The following is a 23,589-nucleotide window of genomic DNA, read 5'->3' on the forward strand; positions in this document are numbered from 1 at the left end:
GAATACCCGCAAAACATGCCCAAAACATTTCCAAAAGATGTCCAAAACATGCGCAAAACACGCACAAAATATGTTCAGAATACCCGCAAACCATGCGTAAAACACCCGTAAAACATGCGCAAAACACCTGCAGAACATGCCCAAAACATACCAAAAACACGCGCAATATATGTTTAGAATATCCGCAAAACATGCCCATAACATGCTCATAACATGTGCAAATCGGGCGCAGAATACCCGCAAAACATGCCTAAAACATTTCCAAAAGATGCCCAAAACATGCGCAAAACACGCGCAACATATGTTCAGAACATCCGCAAAACATGCCCAAAACATGCCCATAGCATGTGCAAAACATGGGCGACGGCAGGTAAGAGCGCGTCGGCCTTAGGTAAGCCTAGCGGCAGTGGGTAAGCAGGGAAGCGCGGCGACTGTAAGTAAGAGCGAGATCGTGTTGGCTCTCGATATGAGAGGCCAGCGGTTTTCCTGGAAATCGTCACGTTGCAATCATGATTGGGAACAGAACCGAGCAGGGGTCTAAACTCCTATACATCGCCTGTGGTTCCGATCCTGGCTAAAAAGCTGATGTGGGATCTGATCCAGGCTAAAAGATGATGTGGGATCTGATCCAGGCTAAAAGATTATGTGGGATCTGATCCATGCTAAACATCCCCTACTCTACTAGGGGACAGCACTGTATCGGGAACGCCGAAACCCCAGCCATGAGCACTCTCATTCCTTTCTGTTATACATATGCATATGCATGTATGTATGTATGTGCTTTGACCGTGATAAAATGTATGGTGTAGGAGATTCTTACGCGTAGGTTATATTTAAAGTATTTACCTTACGAATCAATGTCGGTTTTCTACAGTTAATTACGACAGCATTCATCACTGCAATAGGCGCAGTTACGGTATGCGACAATGAAGAAACTCAACGAATTATTCACAGTTTACTTCTTATTACAATATTTGTACGGTGTTTGTACGACGCACTTGCTCATAAATGTAAAAAATCAGGTGCGAACTTATTATGTTTTGTCTATTTCAACCGTGTCTTCGACTACTAATGATTGCATTTTTAACGAAATTTACTGTCATAGGTTAAATCAACATAGTCCAATGCTAAAACAATTTTTTTTAACCTCAAAGACAGTAAAATTTGTAACAAGATTAGTAACAGAAATGTATAGTAACAATAAAATTTTCATTTCACAGGGTGGTGATATTCTATTAGAGACTATTTCATCGAATGTAACAGAAGATGTAATTACATTAGAATTTCAATGCTCGGATGGCACTTTGGTAACGCAGCTTATCGACTTCAAAAATGTAATTAATTGAGAAGTGAATTGTTATATTATCGCATACTATCGATCGTGTAATAATGCTCAAAATCCTCTCACAGGAAGTACAAATAATAAAAGCCTTGGTTCTTGGTGAAGAGGAGCGTGGGCAAAACCAATATCAAGTTTTATGCTTTGTAAATCACTTTTTCAAAGTGGACTTTATATCGTCCGATGCTATGTCTAAATTGCGACAGAAAAATCCTGGAACTGTTCGCATTGCAGAAGAAGATAAAGGCCATGTAAATTATACCATGGACCTGTTTTTGGATGTGTCTGAATCCAAAGATATTTCTAAACACATTGCTACCCTTTGCGGAGAAGCAGCAGGATCCGCTTACACTAGGAACGAAGACATAAAACAGTGGATTCAGAGGCCCGGTAAGTAAAATTAATGAATTGAAATAATATATCTAACATTGTTGGATGTCCTTAACACATTATCTGCCGGCAATTATTTTATAATTTTCAAAAGTCCATAGCTAAATATTTTTTAATAGATCTTTTCACAGCAATAGCAATTTCAATCGTGAACCAACAAGTCACCATTAGTGACATAATCTAATTATTTCGTTTGATATTATTATGTAAAAGAAGATTTTTCAGCATAGTTAGTACAGTACAATTATTGAAAAGCCTATTGATAGGTTTCTGGCAGATAAAGTGTTAGAAATAAACTGAATCTTCAATATGAGAAAACGATTCCTATCTTCTGTTATTAATTATAAATAAAGTACAATTTTTTATTCATTAGGGTCATCAGAGCTTTCGCTCATGTCAGCTGTGTACAATGTTAGCACAAACTCTTTAACCCAACAAGGTACAAATGATTCGAAGCCATTATTTGTAACTAGATGTGCAGATACATCAAACATATGGGCACCTTGCACTTGTTCGTTAGAATTATGCATCGGGTGGTACCCATGTGGTTTGAAATTTTGTAAAGGGAAGAGCGATGGTAAAAAAGCTGCCACTCCATATAAGTGTGGTATCAAAACTTGTAAAAAGTGTTTTATATTCTCATATTACTCTAAGATGAAACAAAATTGTTTATGGGATGAATGACATATAAGAACACTGTAGGAATGTAAGTCTCAATTTACAAAGAATGATAAGATTGTTTAAAAGATGCATGGGTTCATTTATGCTTTTCAATATAGATAAACATATTTATATCAGGAAAAATGTTTATCTATATATTGTGCAACACATTTTCATCAATATTTTTTAAAAATTAGATTCATTCAATATCAGTCATTCTTATGTCTACAAACGTAAACAAATTTCTAGGGAGTATATTTTTATTATTTTGTAAATTTTTACTAAGTTACAAACTTCGATGTTAATTAGGTATAAATACGTAATTTATTTGATTAATTACACGTACTTTGCAGTACTCACTTATAAAGATTCATATCTACAAGATTCGTTCATAACAGAAACGTTTTTCAGAACTTCCGTTTAAACCGTAACGTATCAAAATATATTCAATCACAGGAAAATAGTATCTTTAAATTAAGATATATCACAAAATTAAAAAACAATGATTAAATTTTCAGTCGTATTCTCACATTTATAGATTTTACTGAATGGATACATTTGTAACAGCGATATTCGTACACTTGTAAAATAGCAATCGATGCACTCCACGGGAAAATGGTATAAGAAATGCAGACAAATTTGTAAAAATCCAATTTCATTTTGGAAAACTTAGATATCATATTTTAATATGTGTTTCACCTCGATTTCTCATCTTAAAACATTCCTAAGTCGATCGTTTAACAAACTTATCAGATATATAAACATTCCTAAGATTGCTCACTGTATGCACAATGTGTAATAAGAATAGCAACAAAATGGTACGTGTACACGTGTAGATGGTCTTTTGGTATTGATATCTTGGTAGTCCATTAGAAATTTATACTGAGATGCATTTAACATACAATTATGCACCAAGAGACCACCACGTAGCCTCGCATGAAATATATGGCATTTAGTGAGGCCCTAGGTATTTACGTACTTTGTTATAAAGTAATGATGGTTTTACAAATGATGCGCGGTCGTTTGAAAAGTTTTAATCGTTTCACGAATTTCAAAACGACTGCCTTCTTTCGTATTTACAGCTGTTGGCTGAAACCGACGACTAACAGTGAGAACAATATGGGTTACAAATAATCCATTCAGGGTATCATAAAGTTCTATGTATCCTAGTTATTTATGTGTGACGCTACAATGCATTATGCGTGTCTGTACAGAATTTTATACATAATTTGTAAAGCTGCCATTTATCGGTATAAGATAGGTTCCAATTGTACATGGTGCAAGATCCACATTGTAATATGTTTAGTTGAACATGGAAGTATTCGAATTTTAATATTTGTAGGCGCAACTGGAGACGTTAGAATTATATGAACAAAATTTAAATGTGTTTTTATAATATACAAAATAACGAAGAGTAAGTTATTCTTTAATCGTGTTTACATTATTTCAATAATAATGTCTACAATTTAATTCGTGTAAGACATTTCTTCCAGTATTAAGGAAACTTATCATATCTACAGTTTAAATTATCAAACTTTATAAGAACTTTTGTTAATATAATTCTCACTGTAACTCAATGTGGATTCAGGAATTAAAAGAGTTATCATTCGAATATTTTCGTGATTGACTGGATATTTAAATTCAGGAAGCACATACCTAAATTAGGTCTGTACATAGATAAATTAGGTCTCTTCCAAAAACAAAAAAAAATTGAACTGTATAGAGTCTGCATTATAAGAATTCGAATATCATTCAAGCGAGTGATGTTATCAATTTAAGAGAAGACGATTCGTTTCCGTTCGTTATTGCTAGTTTCCATGTCCGTTGCTAGACAAACAGGAATGACAGAATCCTCTCGAACATGAATATTTTGCTGTTTAGATTCTACTTCTAAGACTTGACAAATCTAACCGCAGACATTAGAGGTGTGTGAGAACCCGAAAATGTCGAGTCGGGACGGGTTCTCGTAGCTTTTAGGATTCCTGAGAATATTCGGTATATTCTAGAACCCTAATATTCTCGGGAAAAATGCCGAAAATTGTCGAGAACCCGTACCGATCCCGAATGAAATTCTTGATCCGACCCGACATGACATTTTGGGGTTCTCGAACACCTCTAGTGGACATTTGTTGCGTGTCATATCGAAGTTTGATACAAAGATGCGTTCTGATGCCAATTTATGTCATTTCTGCAGGAAATTTGTATCTCCCCTTTGCGGAAGATTGTAGATAGCTGCTCTTCAGGGCTAGATCAGAAAGAGGTGCCTGATGTTGTCTCTCTATACTGACGCCAGTGTATGCTCTGCGAGATAGTTAGGTCTTTCCTTCAGTTTCCCTGATTGCTCAATATCGGGTTTTCTTCTGAGACGTCGCTTAGAGAATCGCGCTTGCATTAGGTGAGATTTTTTACGTGGCCTGATAGACATTTGAAGAACAAGAACAGAAATACACATTCGATAGCGTACAGCTATTAACAAGACTGCAATATCTGTCCAATCTAACAATAAATTTAGAATATATATACATATATATGTATTCAGAAGAGACAGTCTTCACGCTTCCTCATAAACGCAAATCGTATCTAAACAAATTTGTAATGTAAAGGAAAGAGTATACTTACTCTATTGATCGAGTACCTATGGGATTTGTACCACTTGAATGGCACGTATGGTGATGTTGCAAAGTCGACGATGTTCTTGGGTTCTGCCTGGTAGCTGTATTCGTTAGGGAGAACAAAAAGCAGCGTTTCAACTTTGTTACACAAGAGTGAAAATAAGGCTGGATGCACATTGCAGTTCTTCGCTGTGAAAAGATTATTTCGAACACTGTTTATGTTTTCGTGCTGTCGAAAGATAGAGGAAGATGTCATTTCTTTTTCTTTTTTGAGTGCACAAATAGAAACTTGTACAAAATTTTCTGCAAAAATCTTTTCTCCTGGCAAAAATCTGCAATTTGTTTTCAACCTAAGCCGTATGACTCGGTGGAGGAATATGTAAGTGACGAGCTACGTTTGCGAACAGCAATGTACATTTGTGTAAGTTTGTACATGTATATACACGTACACGGATAAGTTATATAGCCACCGAACAAATTGTAGATTAATTATTGCAAGATCGAGATACTGTCGTTAGTGTGTCGATAAATTATGTGTTATTAACATGCATGTTTAAAACGTAAGAGAACCACACGCGAATTTATGAGGGTATAGTTACTAATTTTACCATGGTCCAAAAAAATGGAGGAAATATTATAAACAAATCGTTCCTGTTCGAAGGACTTACTTCATTCATTGTTGATCGTTTCTAAAGAAAAAGAAAATAAGAAAACACAAACGTACTGATTTACCACGATAACATTTACAAAACCGGTTGAAAGAAATTTCGTTTTTTCGGGTGACGAATGTGATTGTACAATAAAGGGAGAAAGGGGGTGCGTTGTAGCATCTGAATGTTTTCTATCGATACACACCGAATGAAGAATTCGATATAACACACCGAGTATGATTTCAACTTTACACATGACATTGTAATTTATACACATATTTTTTATATATATATTTAATAAAAAGAATGAATAAATAATTGGGGCGTTAATCGTGTTTATCATACACCTTCTTAAACATCCGTACCCTTAAATAACATATTTAAAGCACGAATCACTGTTTCTCACACGATCGAAAACGGTTCGCTACGATATCTAGAACTTATGGATCTAAACACAGGGGGGTCCAGTTAAGTGTCGCTTTCTATGCCACCATTTCTTAGGACAGGTGGAATTGTAGGAGCGTACTGTAGCAAATAAAAATTCTAAAATTCTACTCTCATTGATGACTGTCGTGATAATACCCTGGACCTGTGACACTTAACCGTGCACCACTGTATAGATACAATAACGCTTCAAAAAATTGGAGACAACGATCTTTCACCAAATAATAACCATATTTATCAAATAACCTTTTCTCATAGGTGAGTTTCACCACGGAATTTTCGAGATGGATAAAAATCTGATTGCACTTTTTATTAATTTTATACTTATGAACTAACGATGTTGCGTGTGTGAAAATGAAATCAAATACGATGCTACTACAGTAAAGTCTTCGTGTAAGCCCAATCTTCCGGTCCGTGATGTGACATACATCGTGTAGGACTATTAGTGTAGCCAGATGATGGCAGAGAGCACGAATTGAGAGGGAAAAGTTACCCTCTCTCTGCTAGTACCAAAATATGCATGACAGAGACGAAACGTGTCACGTGACCGGAACCATGGGGGAATGGCGCGGTAGTAGGGGAAATTGGAGTAGGGGAACAAGTCTTGATCTGGCAATTCTGGTATGCCCCCCAGTGGAGGGGACAGGCGAACTAACTGAGATCGTGTAACTCCGTTCGGCTTAGATCAAGACTTCACCGTATTATTCTCTGCAATAAATGCTTAACTGTACCGATGACAATTTGAGAAAAACTAGAAAAATGCTAGAAGAGAAGAGAATCCTTTGAAGCGTTACTGCATAACAAAGCTAACATCGCAATTCAATCAGACTGGTCGAGGAATGCATGGGACTATATGAGTTGCTAATTGTTTCTATTAAGTACGATACAGTAGTTAAAGTAATTTAGTACTTTCCCAGCGTTCGCCGCGTTTCTCTAAATTCCGTTTCTTATAAAGTATTCAGATTGAATGTCGCCCGATAAAATTATCGTCGTTTATTGCCACGCTACGTATAATTGTACGCTACATAAAAAGAATAGAAGACTGAAAAGTAGAAGCTTATGCGAGTAAAAAGTTATTTTCTATTTACGCTACATCCACGTTGAATTTCAATTCAGTCAGCTGAACAAAAGGAAAGTAAGAGATCGTGCTTATACACATGTGACGGTGAATGAAAATTCACCGTTTCAAAACTTAACGTAAGTACGTTCACTAAAAACAAGGTACTTCGATAATATTTTCACTGCTGCGTGTAACGATTTTTTTTTCAATAAGTACTTTTCATGTGAGTGCGGCAATGTTTAACTGACAATGTTTAACGAATCAATTAAAAAAGAAAAAGGCATTGATTTACTGTATACAATCTTCACAAGAAATGTATGTTTTTACATTTGTTTGAAAACATATTTGTCACTAATCTTCCGAGAAAATGTCAGATTTATAATAGCACTAAGTATTTAATTTTGTTTAAAGCATAAATTGCATTTATCGTTGGTCATTTTGCTCAGGGAAATTTGTAATATTCTGTGTAAAAATGAAAATCAAGAATTATACTTTTGCGTCCGTCAGTTAAACATTAATATATTACAAAAATATACACTTCCATCTTTTATTCCTTACGTATATTTTCCATGAATATTATAAATAAAATGACTAAATGTCACGATTTACGAGCTAAACGTGTGTATGTGTGTGTGTGTGTGTGTGTGTGTTTGTGTTTTTGTAAATCTTAATGAATATATAAATTAGCACGGTTTAAGTAGCCTGCCGTAGAACCAACATGTGATGTGTTACATGTAAGAAAAATTCGTACAGTGGAATTTACTACGGAAATTGTTTCAACAATTTATTTTTTCGTAGGGAAATATATTGATTGTTCTAAATATACAGTGCCATGCGGTACCATGAGTGCGTTGGTAGACAAAAATAACTGAACGAGTTAAGGGTCAATTTTATTCGAACTTCCGAATCTTACTATTTTGTTAAGCAGTACTTATTAGGATATGCGTGCATCTGAAAGTCTTGTTTTTCATATGAATTTTTTGTTGCAATATTTGCCTAAAAAATTCAAGCAAACTTTCTGTCTCATTTTACTTTTAGAAATATGTATGATTAAATATAGTTTGAATTGTTTAGATCCATTTTCAGTAAGAGTATCTTGAAACCCTGTTCACATGATATTAATAAAGAATATTGGTCTATTAGTTTGACATTTCAGAGACTATACAATTTTTAATAACACTAAAACTTCCATTAATCAATTTCGTGTCGTTTAAGAGCACCTACTTGTAGAGATTAGTTTGTTTTTATCCAAAAACAATTAGTTCTCTAAGAGTTTCAGATACAGGAGTCATTTTAATTACTGAAACACGTTTAACTATATCCTCGATCGACAAAAATTTCAAATAGCCGCGTATCCTCAGATCTGTGAAAAATATAACTTCACCCGCATAGATCTCCTAAAAATTTCGCTTCACTACTGTTCCATTGTTGTTTAAATTATACTCAGCGGAAAGAGCGGTAAGATCGACAACGAAAACAGGCTCATTTTTTTTTTAACTTTAAGAATGATTTTGTTGTCACGTTATGATGATATCGATATTTTCATACAAGAATAGTCTACTAGTGTTATTTAGGAAAATATGCTGGATAGAAGAAAATTCTTCCAGAGGCAGTTGTGAGAACTGAAAAAGGAATATCCCAAGATGGAAGCTAGATATGGCTAGGCGGGGGCGAATGTTACTTACGTTTCTCTTTTAGCCCTAAGAGAATCGTACCGGGGTCAATTTAAACTCTCGTTCCGGAAGCTTCGTCAGCACTTCAGTTTATGATCTAATGTCGGCGTTTTTTTGTATTGGAGCCGATGAAACGAGCTTCCTCAGAAAAATGCGAACTCTTTCTAACCACTCTAACCCGGAGCTGATTTCCTAAATTCAGGTTTTTAATGGTGAACATATTTTCCTAAATACTACCGTTAATAGATTAAAATTGAACACCTTGTATATTGCAAAATAATTCTTCGGAGTTAGCAACATATATCAATACTATAAATGGATTTGCAATTCAAAGAATGCAAAACATTAATATTATCCATTAGGTAATTACCTTGCAATTAGGTTAGATAACAGTCTAAGAAATCGCGATCTCAGTAGAACAGTCATGTAATCACGTTCATGCAGCATGAATGATTTTTTAAAAAATAGTATACCAGCCCTGGCAGTAAAATAGTATTCCACATGTATCATAACAGGTCAGTAACAACTGTTCTTGCCGTTTTAATATAAAAATTGCACTATCCACCGGTACATACAAATTATAAATAAAATTCAACATGACAAAGCATTGCAACATTTTTAAGAAAGTTTCTTCAACATTTAACATGATTAAACCTTTCCCCCAGTGTCAAATTTTCTTGTTTGGTGCCTCACAAAGGACCCATGTATTTAATTTTATATTAATTTGTTATTTTATTCTGTATTATTTGCATCGTAAAAATTTTCTACGTCAAATATATGAATAATCATAGCAACAGTCGCCTGATTTGTTTGAATATTTTTTGCCAGGGTTAATAATTCTTTAAAGAAATTCAGTCACCGAAAAATACTTCGAATCATGGAAGATGGTGATCGAGAGCCGTTCGAAAGATTTTTTGGTATCTCACCGGATGCTCCTTCTGCCGAGTATACAGGACTAACTATAAACGCTATCAGCACCGGAGGGATGGTACGTAGTACGAGATGTGTATAAGCACCGGATTCCTTGTGAATGTTATGCATACCTACGGTTCTTGGTATTTACTACAGCCATAAAATAAGTCGCCCATAAAAAAAAAAACAAATGTCTAGGAGAACACTAGCTACTGTAACATGTCTTGCGCACATCAGCCAATATTACACTGAAGTCGTCGTCCGCCTTTGATACGTGCTCCATATTCTGTGATTGCTGAGGTTGTTGCTGTTGCTGCTGCTGTTGTTGTTGTTGTTGTTGCTGTTGTTGCTGCTGCTGCTGCTGCTGTTGCTGCTGCTGCTGTTGCTGCGACGGATGCTCGGAATACTTTGCTGCCACGTCCATGCTCTGATGGTACTGTTCCATCGTATGGCCGATACCCACGTTCGAACACCGACTATCTTTGCTTTGATCGTCGACGATGCACTGAGAGTTCGACATGTCCATCTGTGACTGTTGCGGCGCGTAATATCGCAGATCGCTGGCGTAATTGTGATTGCTGTCGAGCAAATTATGCGATGATAGGCTGCTGTGCGCTACGCTGGTCGGGTGCGAATATTTGAAATACTTTTCCAGCTGGAGGGTCTGCTGTTGGTCGTCGTCCGCTGACATGCCCGGGTCCATGTGCCCCAAAATCGCATGCTGTTGACCCGCGTTGGCAGCCTCCGATTGGTAGTCTTGGTGGTGGCTCATTTGATACCGGTGGGGCACACCTGGAACGCATTTAAAATCGCGAAAGATCGTTTTAGCACGATTTTCGGCAAACTCCGATAAGTAGACCGCGACAGAGTCGGCACATCAGGGGAATCGACTCGAATCGAGGGGAAAAATGGCCCCTCTGTGCCAGTACCGGATTAGTCGCGTAGCATTGTGACATGTGCACGACAGAGACGAAACGCGTCACGCGACCTGTGAAGGTATAGTGGGGACTATGGACTGCCGATCTTTATGCGTACATGATAAAAATGCCTAACTAAAATACTACACTATGCAGACATAGGCACAAATTACGAATGTTGTTACATTCTTCGCTATTTATTAAGATTAAGAGGATTAAGAGGAGAAACACATTTTAATTCAACTTCCGTTCCTTACAATTGGTGTAGATCATTTTTATTTTGCATAAAGATCCGTCTACTGATAATTGTCGTTGAATAGACAATATGCCAACATGTTTAGGATCGTATCGAAGGGTTTCAGGCAGTTTTTATAGATTTTTTGCTACACTTCCTATTTCATTAAAAAAATATGATCTCCCATTTGGTGTAGAAAGGAGTTAAAGTGGTTTCGCAACCGATAGCATTGTACGGAGGCACAATGAAAGGCGAATTATTTGAAAGTGATTTCACGCTATGAATTTATATTTCATTGTATCGGAACATTATTCTGTCTAAATATATCGTTGCGGTAATAAATACAGTATACTTTATTTTTAAATCTTCTTAATATTTTGTTTCCACTTTGATATAGGAAGTTAAGGGGCCGGTATCCGTAGATTCGCGATAAGGTAGAGTGACTACATTACCGTCAAAAAATGGTTTTACGTGCTTCAAGTTATCGTCCTTAAATAAGAATATTTTGTCGCCGGTAAAGGGCTCATTCGAAAGAGGAAGGTTCAATCTAGTGCCCGTTGGTCAGGAGCTGCCGAGATTATGCAGATATTTGGTAATATAAACGTTCGTAGTAGGCAAAAAATTGACGATGTGCATGCCGCGGAATCCAAGCATTCTTATGCCATTGGATGAGCTTTCTGGATGATGTCGAGACCAGCACGCACTAGAAAATATATCCAGCTACAAATTGCGCTATAATTTGTCTTGATTCTGTTGCGAAATAAAGGCGAAAACTTGAAGCACGTTTGACCCGTCGGATCAAGACCAAGACGGATCTTAAGTCTGTGTCTGAAGGCTGTGAATGGAAATTATTAATTAAAAAGTCACGTGACTACTCCGGGCCCTTAAGAGCTTCAATATTTAAATTGTATTTATTGGTAAATTGAGCATGGATTTAGAGCACGTTTGGAGTAGTACTTGTTTTTTAATTGCTCTTGTTGTTGTTGGCTGTCGCTCAGCATAGAACATTACAAGATCGACAGAAAATAGAAGTACTTTCACGGTGAAAAGTAGAACGAGGGAATAAGAATTAATCCGCATGTCCTTGTCCACTGGCAGCCGTCCAAACGCGGTAATCGATATTTACGGAAAAATGAATAAAGTATTACCAGAACAGCCTTCGGCAGCTCCGCGAAGTCCCATCGATTGTTGCCGATTGGCACACTGGACAGGATTATAGTTGCTCTCGACGTTAGACTGCATGGAATAGTTGGCAGTTTTCGTGGATTGTGTGCTCGCGTAGTGTTGCAACGACTGATCATGCGGGGATGCGACCGGTGGATAAAAAGTGCCCGTCACAGAGCCAACGTTTTCGAATCCAGAGCGCAGTTTGTTACACGATACCATCATCCCATTCGCTATGCCAACCGCGGCTATGCTCGATGGTTGTCTCTCGAAATTTAAGTAACTCACCTGAAACGTATCCAAAATCCCCATTTAAATTACACGCAAAAATTACTCGCACTTTTTCTTCAATAGAAGTGGTCAGTGTTGCTGCTCTATTGCGCTTGACAGAACAACTAGACTGCGAATTTTACGCAGTTATACCAAAAATGGGTGGGTCAAATTTTAAACAGTAGAGAGATTAAGAGAATTAAAAAATATCTACAGTGTTTACTCGATATATGTCCAAAACACGAGTCTAGCCACGGACATATATCGGCCAGGAGAATACACTTAAGACCGAGGTCGTTCGAGCTTTTTGGCCCCTCACGGAACTTTTATCGGCTACGCATTTGGGACATATATAGAGCAAACACTGTATATAGTTACTGAAATTATTAAACAAAGAGACTGTTATAGGTTTCTCAATTCTTGTTTTGCATAAAGATTCGCAGTCGAGTTGCAACTATGACAGCTATTACCAAATTAAATACTGGTAACGAACGAGTTAAACTAACTTCTCCCAACTAGTCGCCCGTAGTCGACAAAATTTGCAATAATAAAATACAACGGCAGGCAATTAGCTGATCTGCTTCTGTGCGCGCAAGATTAAACACGATTAGAATTTCCATAGAATGACAATGGAGCGGTATCAGGCTAGAAGGAATGCGACTCTTATTAGTCAGAACACCAGCGAATGAACCGTACTTTTGATTCGCAATTAGCGCGGCAGATATAAACAATTCGCGATCAGATCGGTAGGTTGCGAAGCACGCCTATTACTTTATAGGACCCCGTAAATCCAGGCCTTGTCAGCCGGAAACGGCAGATCGAAATGTTACTTACTGATTTCTTATAAGTTAGCGTATCCGTGTAAGCACCAGAATTCTGACACGACGATATGCTAGTACCACCAGCATGACCTGTGTGCAGTTGATTGTCGGTATTCATAAAGGTGTACCGTTTCGTTTGTTCAGCCATTTCACCGTGCTGTTTCGACGTACCCTCCATTAGATCTCGTTCGGGATCCGGGTTCTGGTTAGACGGCAGATGCGTTCCGTCGCCTGATTAAGATTAGAGAAGCACACGGTAATTGCACTGGTTTCAACTGTTTCGGCAACAATTATTCCGCCCTGTTACTCTCGTCAGTCTGTTTCGAATTATATCTCGTTACTTTTGCTCGCCTAACGTGACACTTGTCATTAGACTTCCGATTCTACGAATTTAAAAATTGCGGAAGATAGAAGGATACATTACTTTCAATCCGATGAAATTATTGTAGAAAGACAGTGTTACTGGAATCTTGTTTCCTGATGAGAACAATTTTTGTACCTCCGAACAGTTTAAGGCAATTAGCTCTTTTGAATGAGAGAAAAATGTGTGTCCAATGCTTCTGACACATTTGTTTCTATTATACATAGAAATTTCTGCGCTTTAGTAAATTACACGATTTTAGTAAATTTTTAAATAATTCCGTATCCCCAAATTTGAGTCAGCATTTGATTAAATCTTTTCTCGTTGATCACGTTCAGTACTACGTTATTATGATGTAATAGAGAAATCTGTAAAAATAATTGAAATCGAAACACCTGCAAACTATATGACCCTTATAACTTAATTCCTGAATTTGCAAACGAGTAATTGAACTATGTACATGTTTTGAATTTTTCCCAGTATCAGCTTCTCGGAGGAGAATGGTTTAGAAAAATCCTTATATATTGAACATTTTTGGATGCGTTTTCCAAGTGTCTCGGTTTCAGCGACAATATTTCCTACTTGGCGGAAATATGTGTGCTCGGAGATATTTTGGTCTCAGCATAAAGATCGAGATACGCCAGAAATTAGTTACTAAAGGAAATGTCTGACCAAGCGTTGGACTTTGTCCAAAAGCTGTCTATACGTCGTACAATCGAGGGATTCTCGAGATGTTAGCTCAACTATGGATCCGACGTCTGAATTCTTGCGCGTCCGTCTCGATGCTAGTTAATTAATGTACGTTGAAAATCTCACCGTCGGGTTCGGGACTGGCAACTGGAGATATGTCTGGCGTGTGAATGATAGGCGTGTATGGGCTTCCGTACAGGGAATTGTTCTCCGATTTGTACTCCTGGATACTTTGTTGCTGCTGCTGGTGATACAGGGATGAGATCGGGGAATGGCCTCCCCATGGGATCTGAGGAATGCCTTGGTAATTGTCCATTTTGGACCTTGAACAAATATTAAACCATATCTGATCGTTTCTGCGGAACACCATCTCGATAAAGTCTAGTGGCGACTTAATCCTGTACCTTGCACAAAAATATTTGTTCAAGAATATACATAAAATAAGACACAATTTCAAGAATAGTTTTTGTTTATAGAAAAGATGATTCTTTATAGAGTTCTGATTGACACCAAGTTAGAGCAAAAATATATAACAATGGGAATTGATGTTGCCTCCATAAAATTAGATACGGGTTTAAAACTGAAGTTTGTGAAATACAACGAAATAAATATGCGTTGACCAAAATCGCTAATATTGTTCTTTTCACCCGAAAAAATTAAGAACCCCATTATGAACGCAACAAATTCAGTCGCTCGAATTTGCACGTTTGTTTCAACAGTGTCGAATAGATATCACGATACCACGAGATCAAAAACCGTTTGCACAAGTCAATAGAGTGAATTGCACAATGGAATAACACAGGAACGTATTAGATATTGAACAACAATTCATTTGAACAAAAGAACATTCATTTGTGACAAAAGTCGCAATTATTTTTACGCCCAACAAATAAATTCTCTTCTTATTGTGATTTTAGTGAAATCACCCATAGAGTGATGACTTTTCACGTGCAGCACCGTTAACAAATTAAACCGGGACCGTCATTCCCCCCCCCCCCACCGGTAAAATCTACATCGTATAAAATTAATCTGGATATCACGCTGGCCGGACCCGGGAGTGCACTTGCGCCCGCGATTAATTCGCCGGTCGTGGCCGGATGATCTTGAAAAATCGATACGAACCGAGAGAGAAGATATCGACTTACATGGAATGATGAATCGTGGTACCGGCAGGGTTGGACCTATTGCCCGCGGTGTTGGTTGCGGACGGAGGAGAAGACGGCGCCCCTGGGGTCCGTTTCGCGTGTTTCCTACGTCGTGGCCTGTACTTGTAGTTCGGATGTTCCTGCATGTGTATGACCCTCAACCTCTCAGCTTCCTCGACATACGGCCTTCTGTCCTGTGGGGTCAACCCTCGCCATTTCTTTCCTGAAATATACGCGGCCTGTCCGTTAGCGGCCGAGCGTTCCACAGTTCTTTTTTCGACGACATCGCATTTCCAAGATATAGTAGTATACGGATGCTACACCTTTACGACCTCGTTACGCTTACCGCTGTTCCTGCATACACTCCGTAACGTGACAGAATAGTTGGATGAGCGATGAGAGAATACCGTGGATTCTTAGCGCAACAAATATTAACCCCTAAGTGGTACAGCGTTTACTCACGTTACGAAGTATCATAATCTTTTTAAAATTCTGTATCCATTTGCTCGGACACCTTTAACACGTTGACTGTAGTCATCGGCGACCGATTGAGTTGCTCAGCATTAGGATTACGGAGCACCAAAGCGACTATTTCACATTACTTTATAAAAATAATAAGAATTTATCTATTCAAATTTTTAGCCATTTTTTAAATGATACATTCCCAAAGAAATAAATTTGTCTATTAATTCCTCATGGGTGAATCTTTAAAATCTCAATAATTGGAAATTAAAAATATTAAACGGTACTCATGAATATTCGAATATCTTTTTTTATGTATTTTTTTTTATCGTCATAACGTTAGTGACACGGAACACAAGATTCGCGCGGCAGTCAACGTGTCAAGTATAAAATTTATGGGAGTACATACTCCCATTATACTAATATATAAATTATACTAATAACATAATTTATTGTGCTCACCATTGTTCCTGAATCGAAAGGATAGCGTAACAGACAAGAATAATTAAACGCAATTAGATAGTAAACAATAGTTTTGCAGCACGAAAGGTACTTGATAATTGTATTTTACTGTAGATGGAATCATTTGTTTCTGACAAGTCGCTGTAACTTTTGTTTTTAAGAAACCATATGAGACCATACCAGTACCATTTAGGAAACCATCAAGAACCTTATGATACGTTTAGATCTTAAAAATAATATAAAGCGTACAAGACTTAATTATTATTATTTGTGTATTTCAGCCTCATGGCTTTGAAACGGACTTGGTTTACACTTTCCTAACTATTACAATTCTATCTTAACCATTCATGCTATATTGTATATTCTATAGACATTTATCCATCGCTTGCACACATAGTCATTTTTCACCCTATATCCTAAGTAGTACTAATTATACATACAGTCGGGGACAAAATAAATGGACAGTTAGTGGAAATGTTAGTAAAAATGAAGTTTAGTCGAATTAACATGACTGTTATAAACTTAAGTTTTATTTGTTATGTATCCTTATATTGTCTAGATTATTTAACGAATAATTGATGTTCATATTTACATCCTGTGTAAACACGCCGTACCATAACGAAAATGACCAAGTACTAAACGAGAATACCAAGTACTAATTTTCTTATGTCTTCCATTTATTACGCATTTCATTGAGTGTCCACTTATTTTTATCTCCTGATAAATAGCTGTCATTTTCGTTATGGTACGGCGTGTTTACACAAAGATGTAAATATGAACTTTAATTATTGACTAAACAATCTACACGCTACAAGAATATATAACAAATAAAACTTAAATTTATAACAGTCATGTTAATTCGACTAAACTTCATTTTTACCTGTTTCCACTAACTGTCCACTTATTTTTGTCCCCGACTGTATATCTGTATCCCTACTTCCTATTTCCATTTGTACTTCTGTCTAAACCTGTTACTACTATCTGTTTCTACCTTGCTTATCTTATATTTATTAGAAGATTTAATTGATACGCAAGAAAAGTTACATCTGATTCTTTGAATACAATTTAGAGATGCCGTGACGAATACTTTTCCACGTGAATACTTATTTCTGTACGTCACATGTAATAAATAATAACGAATCAATTGACGGAATCCGATTTAGACGAGCGCGAGCGGTGCGTGCGCGCTCGGCAATTTACCCGGTAATAATAGTGATGGACGGTCGCGATTCGTTCGATCGAATACTTTCCGCCAGGGGTGTATTCTTAATTCATCTTATGCGACTGAGCCCCTAATTGCCCCTCGGTGCACTCGGATAAGTCACGTAAAAATGGTCGGGGGAGCGTAGTAGATACGAATTAGAGAGGAGGGCTTGGCCGGAGCGGAGACGACGATGGAATCTGCCTTAGTTGCGTTCAATATGCCAGTATGGTAGGCCCAGAATATCATTAAGCAAGGATAAGGGTTAATACGAACGTAAGCTGTTCACGACAAGAACGAAAAACTTGAGCGAGGCGGATGTATATGGTGTGCCGTACATATCTACACGGGATCGGCGTACATACACAGGGTCCCGTATAGGTACATAGGCGCATGGGGGCGTAGATATGGGTGCGCCCGTGCCTTTAGCCAGCCACAAGGCACGAACCATTATTTCATATTTCATTTTGTATATTTCAACTCTGGAGGAGACGCTAACCCGAAGGACTCCGCCGGAAGGGGAGGAAAGAAATAAGAGAAAACGAAACGCGTTGAGAGAGAGAAAAAAACAAAAAGAAGAAAAAAACCACCCGATCCTCTATCTTCCATGAAAGTTCATTTTTATCGTGCAAACCCGCTACTTTCCGATCTCCGCGCGGATCGTCTCAAGCAATGCGAATACTATCGAATGGCGAAACACGAAAATGTGAACCATTAATATTCCATGTATCGCTCGATAGACAAACTAAGAGAGAGAACAGACAATTCTAACAATCGTGGTTTTGTATTGCACAAAAAGGTGGAAAGAAATTTGCATTGTTTATATAAATTAGAATTTTTAAGTTGAAAGTGAATAATGTTGCAAGTTTCAAACTGTCGCCAGAAATTACAACCATAGAGTTGAGAAAACAAGTGACGAGTATCATTGCGAGTTCAATGTTTTCACGAAAAAGGAATGAGTTGATCAATGAATATTTTACTTGTAAGCTTCTGTGTAAATATTAACGAACATTTAATATATAAATTCTAACCAGCGTTTCCCAACGTTATTCGTGACAGTGTTCTCTCACGGGGAAGTTCTATTATAATAATTATAGTTTGCGGTTCTTGCTGCCCTCCTTGAAGTTGCTCGCAGTAAGATCAATCAGTATTAATAATTGCATTTGGATTAATGTATAATACATGTGTGTCGCTCATCGACAAACTATACAAACGAAGTGGCGGACACAATTTATGCAGCAACCCAACACATTATTATCATAATAAGCAGTATTGCTTGTTGGAATTTCAGTGAAAAAACGTGCACCGTTATCATGACTGATCTGAGAAACGACAATGTTTTAATTCGCGTACTGTGATGTTTTTAATCATTTTATAATCTTTAACACATTTACCGTTCTTTTGATTGCAAAATCTCGAAGTACGACCATTAAAATTTCTGAAAAGTTTTATTAGCGAGAATCGTCACAGGATCAGTTTATAAAGAATTGTTCAAATTACCAACATGTGTGTTGACGTGCTTTGAATGTTTTTATTATTCTTTTACTATCTCATTTTTTGTTCTAAATATATAAAGAAGTCCAGCAAAAAGACATTGCAGCAATAATAATAATGATAATGATAATAATATCTGTCTCTCGAAACTAACCTTGATATTTTCGACTGATAGCAGTGGTTTGTGACGAGATTCTAACGAGCAATAAAAGGACTTCAACAGAGTTTATAATTACTCGTTTTCTGTGGCTACCAGAGAAGAAAATTTATAAAAATTGTCCTACTATACGAAAGATCGGTAGAACAACAAAGAAGGAAGAATTATGAAAGAAATCTTGATTCAGAACTTTTTATTCTTGCCAGTCCCCTCCATTTGCTCGAATGCGTTTCGTAGAAAAACCGAAGTCATTCAGAGGATTAAACGAAGAAAGAGAAAGGGAAGAGAAACGGCACCCGAAACATTTTGGCTAACAATAAGTAAACTTAATATAATATTCCTGGGCGTGCTTCGCGGTGATCTAGCTGGCAGTGATTCATCATCACACCCGCGCACTGCTTCCCACCATGACGTCCTCGTTATGTATTCTAATGGTTGCCATGTATCTCTAATTTACCCTGCTCTCAGCCCTGGTCAGACGACTTCATTAATTTCAATGTTTCGGCTGAAAGCGGCTACGGCATGAATCGAGAATATGCCTGTCCCCCGGTGGATTAACTATCGAGTCATTGTTTTCGACCGTTTCAATAGTAATCCATCTTGCAATTAGCGTCACACAACTATCTAGTGCAGCGTCTAACCGCGTCGATTATTAAGCTTCATTCAATTACGCTCGACACATTCAGTTCGCAATCAGAGCAGAATGATTAAATGCATGCGAAATGCTAGACACTTGATTCACCCATCTTTGACAAAAATGCTTTGGTACAGTTTAAAACGGGAGAAAAGATCAAGAGAGTTTAGACTATTTTCAGCTTACTATAGTAAAGAAAAAACAACTTTTTACTTGGCTCCTGTTTCTCATAAATGATGCACAAGTACTCCGCATAAAGATCCGCAGGCTGTTTATCAAACTTTGATTGAGCCTTTACAATCTATTTGGAATAAGCCCACAGGGTACATACCGTTTTCCTTAGAAACCTGCCAAAAAATTTTGTAAAAATTTACCGAGACGCGTTGAAGCAGTCAGGGTTACGAAATCCGAACGTTCCGAAAGAGCTAATGAAACTATCAGTGTACAGAAAATGTTTCTGGTGTCGCGAAGAACCGCAGGGTGCCATAATGTAAAAAATATTTTTGAACAACGATATAGCAATTTTTTGTGGCGCCTCAAAGCGGCCGCTCCAGTCCTGAGGGGTCATAGGTTGTTCTCGGAAAGATTTTCGAAATGCAACGACGTCGGGGCGCGAAAGCCTCGAATCTCTCTAGAAAGCGTCCGTTATTAAATGATTTTGATTGCTGCAACTTGTTGCAACCACGATGCAATCATCGGGTCGCTGTTCTATCGTAAAATGGGTTCGGCCGGGGCTGGCTCGATCTCGTCCGCTAAAAAAAGAACCGAATCTCTGCTCGAGTCGAGCGAACGAACATGCATGCGTCACGCACAATAAGTCAGTCGAGCAGAGAGCGGCGTGCGTACAAGGAAATTTGATTCGAGTCGATGCTAATGGGCTGCGTGCGGTTATCCGCGCAGCCAAATCTGCCACCGCGTTGCGACGCGGTTGGTTCGAGCACACGCGAATTCTCCGAACGGTGATAAATGCGCCGGGAGGGGTAAAAAGAAAAGTCTCGACAAATTATGTCACGCGGCCCGATATCGCTAGACGATTCGACGAGACGGAGATCTCGCTCGTGCCGAAACGTCTTTTTGCGACTGTCAGGCCGTTTGGCTACCCGGTCGCTGACATTTTCCAGAAAGCTTGTAAGTTCCCGCCAGCTAATTAACGATTCCGCGCGTGATTTACGCACGCCGATTGCCGCGGCTAATTCAACCGGCTGCTCGTCGATTAAACGACGGCGTTTCTCGATGCGCCGCGATGCACCGCGAGGCTGCGAGGCTGCCTGACGCTGTGTGCAACCCCGGCACTCCGGGAATTCCGTTACGCTGGCGGATGCAGCGTCCCTGGAACGTGACATTTCCAGAATCGAGCGAGAAACTTCGCGCTCGGCATTTAGAATACCATCGGGAATTAGTTACTACTTGCACTACGATCTTATTCCCCCACCTCGGCCGGCGTTTTAATAGCGTGTAGAATGCAACCGGCAACTTTTTCTGCGGTGTTCGAATGCTTCCCGCGGCTTCCACCCCCTCATCGAACCGAGCAGCCATTGTTTTGGGGAAATAATTTTCGCGGGCCTCGAATGCCGATCGACGAGCGATAACGAGGCTCCTCTGCTCTCGACGAGGCGGTAAATGTTCATTAGCCTTTTTTTCCGTTTTAATGTACCGGGTAATAGACGTTGAATGCGATAATGTTTAAGAAATTGATAAGCAAGGCTTAGCCCTTAGGCTTAACACTCGAATGACGACTCTGAGGCCCCACGAAAAACTGCTATTGCTTAAAACAATTTTTACATCGCTATGTTCGCATCTAAGAAATTGATAGAAAGCGTTGTTAGCACTTATACTATTCGCTGAGACACGGACCGGTTTCGTTTCAGAATAATATTAGGGGTACCCACAAGTAATCAATTATTTGCAAAGAATTCCGAGGATCAATGCAATTCCGGGATTTAATGCAACGGTAACAAAACAAAGAAAATTTGCGATGTTTATGGAGATGTACTGAAGGTTAACAAGTGTCAACGTTGGTTCAGAAGGTTTGCTGCTGGTGATTATGATCTCTCTGACAGGCCTCGAAGTGGACGACCAGTTGAATTTGATAATGACACCCTAAAATCTCTAGTGGAGCTGATCCAAAATTAAGTATACAAGAATTATCGAGAGCCTTCGGTCCACATGGTCAACTATACAAAGGCACCTACACGAAATGGGAAAGGCATATAGGCAAGGAATATGGGTACCGCATCAATTATCTGAGACCAACAAGAATATTCGTCGATCAATTTGCACTTCATTGCTATCCAGATTTTGTAGAGATCCATTTGTTAGCAGAATCGTTACCGGAGATGAAAAATGGATTCTTTATGATAACATAAAGCGCTCCAAGCAATGGCTTTCTGCAAATCAAACCGCAATATCAACCCCTAAACCTATCTATAAGAGGGGGATTGAAAATTTGCAGGAAAGATGGCAAACTGTCCTTGATAATGATGGAGATTATATAATAAATTAAGAAATAAAAACTTGAATTTACTACAAAGTTTGTTTTAGATTTCAAAATAATTGATTACGTATGGGTCACCCTAATACTTGAAGTCTGATCGATGCTGAGCGAATACATTCCGTGGTTGTGCGGATAGTATAAGTCGACCTTAACAGCAATGAACTTCGTGTGCATAAAAGGAAATTGATCATTTACAATGGAAATATTCTAGGTCAGAAAAAACACCTTGGCTTTCCAATCAAAACAGCTTCGAGTGCAAAAGGTTAACACAGTTGGAAGATTGAAAGAAAATAAAAATCCTCAGTATATTGATGAATAGATTCAATTGACTGTTCATTTTTGTTGAGTTCTTCTTGTACCGAACAGGTAATGCCGTTTTAAAATGTACGAAATTATACAATGTTAAGACATTATCTACCACTATTAACACATTATCTATGATTTTTTACAGGCAACGAATCCTTGTCCCCGTAAGAAAATCTGCGACTTTTCAGAAGATACGTATACACGTCAATTGAAAACTCTATTGCGGTGCGGTTGACGTTAACGAGTTGTTAATTTCTTATCGAATAAAAATGTAGTTCTTTCTCATTTTGCTTTACTTTTTTCGCAAAATTTATAATAGCGGAATTTGGCCTACGTTCGACGTGTATACTCCTCATCGTTTGATTTTAATTCCGCGCCCGCGAGGGACTTTTAAAATTAAACTCCGCAGTTGACTAGTTCAGAGTTAGATCAATTTTACACACTTTGTTCTCCGACGTCATAGTACACAGCATATTTCGAGATTCCACGACTTCGTCTGCTAAATGCTTACAATATTTCTTAAAGGAGGTGCGTTGCGTTTAGTCGCACATTTCAATGACGGGCAACGAAAGGTATGCCGGTGGCGAACGTGTTAATCGAAATCTTGCTAAATGAAGGAGGCGAAGCGACTGCCTGTCGGATCGTCCGAATCGATTACGCGCGGCGAATCGGCATTACGAAGCAGAAAATCCGGCGATTTGCTCCGAATGCTGGTTGTCCTTATGGTGCGATGGTTAATGTAGGCAATGGTTCGAAAGAGTGGGGCCCCGGAGAGAGGATAAGACGTTAGAGACGAAGAGGTCGAAAGCAGGGCCCACGGATCGGTGGGACCAGGCATCGTGCACCCCGCCCAACCTGGGTCGCCCACTGTCACCATTAATAATACGTCTCCCGTCTCGTGATGTATCTCATCTCCGTTGGCGTCGTGTGTTGTGCCCCATGTCCTGTCGTGTCGGTGTTTAGGCATCGTTGTGCGTGTTGCACGCGGTCACACGCACGGCGCGCAGAGACAACCACACACCGAAGCCGAACGCAT

General features: G+C 38.5%; 2 protein-coding genes across 4 annotated transcripts in view; one reads left to right on the forward strand and one right to left on the reverse strand.

Moving 5' to 3' along the window:
* Positions 1–642: 642 nt before the first annotated feature.
* Positions 643–6,358, forward strand: Oaf (BRICHOS-like domain-containing protein out at first). Of its 2 annotated transcripts, none has more exons than XM_076785421.1 (5): positions 643–1,022; positions 1,221–1,334; positions 1,411–1,729; positions 2,103–2,168; positions 4,584–6,358. In XM_076785421.1, the coding sequence occupies exons 1-5, from the start codon at positions 927–929 to the stop codon at positions 4,619–4,621; spliced, it is 633 nt and encodes a 210-aa protein (XP_076641536.1). In that variant the 5' UTR covers positions 643–926; the 3' UTR covers positions 4,622–6,358. The 2 variants fall into 2 exon arrangements, with proteins under 2 accessions (XP_076641536.1, XP_076641535.1); XM_076785420.1 differs by having other exon boundaries at positions 646–822; positions 906–1,022; positions 2,103–6,358.
* A 239-nt stretch (positions 6,359–6,597) lies between these two features.
* Positions 6,598–23,589, reverse strand: part of LOC143352708 (uncharacterized) — a 59,938-nt gene continuing 42,946 nt past the window's right edge. Inside the window, exons 5-10 of one of the 2 annotated variants that reach the window (XR_013081991.1) lie at positions 15,344–15,566; positions 14,325–14,521; positions 13,161–13,378; positions 12,041–12,344; positions 7,508–10,532; positions 6,598–7,446 (exon numbers count right to left, since the gene is read on the reverse strand). Coding sequence is in view for 1 of the 2 variants with exons in the window: in XM_076785414.1 (XP_076641529.1) it covers positions 9,946–10,532; positions 12,041–12,344; positions 13,161–13,378; positions 14,325–14,521; positions 15,344–15,566 (1,529 nt within the window). In the remaining variant the exon portion in view is untranslated. Of the gene's footprint in view, positions 7,447–7,497; positions 10,533–12,040; positions 12,345–13,160; positions 13,379–14,324; positions 14,522–15,343; positions 15,567–23,589 lie in introns of those variants that run through there. The other variant, XM_076785414.1, reaches the window with a different exon arrangement.

This window comes from Halictus rubicundus, chromosome 3, assembly GCF_050948215.1.
Source record: "Halictus rubicundus isolate RS-2024b chromosome 3, iyHalRubi1_principal, whole genome shotgun sequence".
NCBI classification, from domain to species: Eukaryota; Metazoa; Arthropoda; class Insecta; order Hymenoptera; family Halictidae; genus Halictus; species Halictus rubicundus.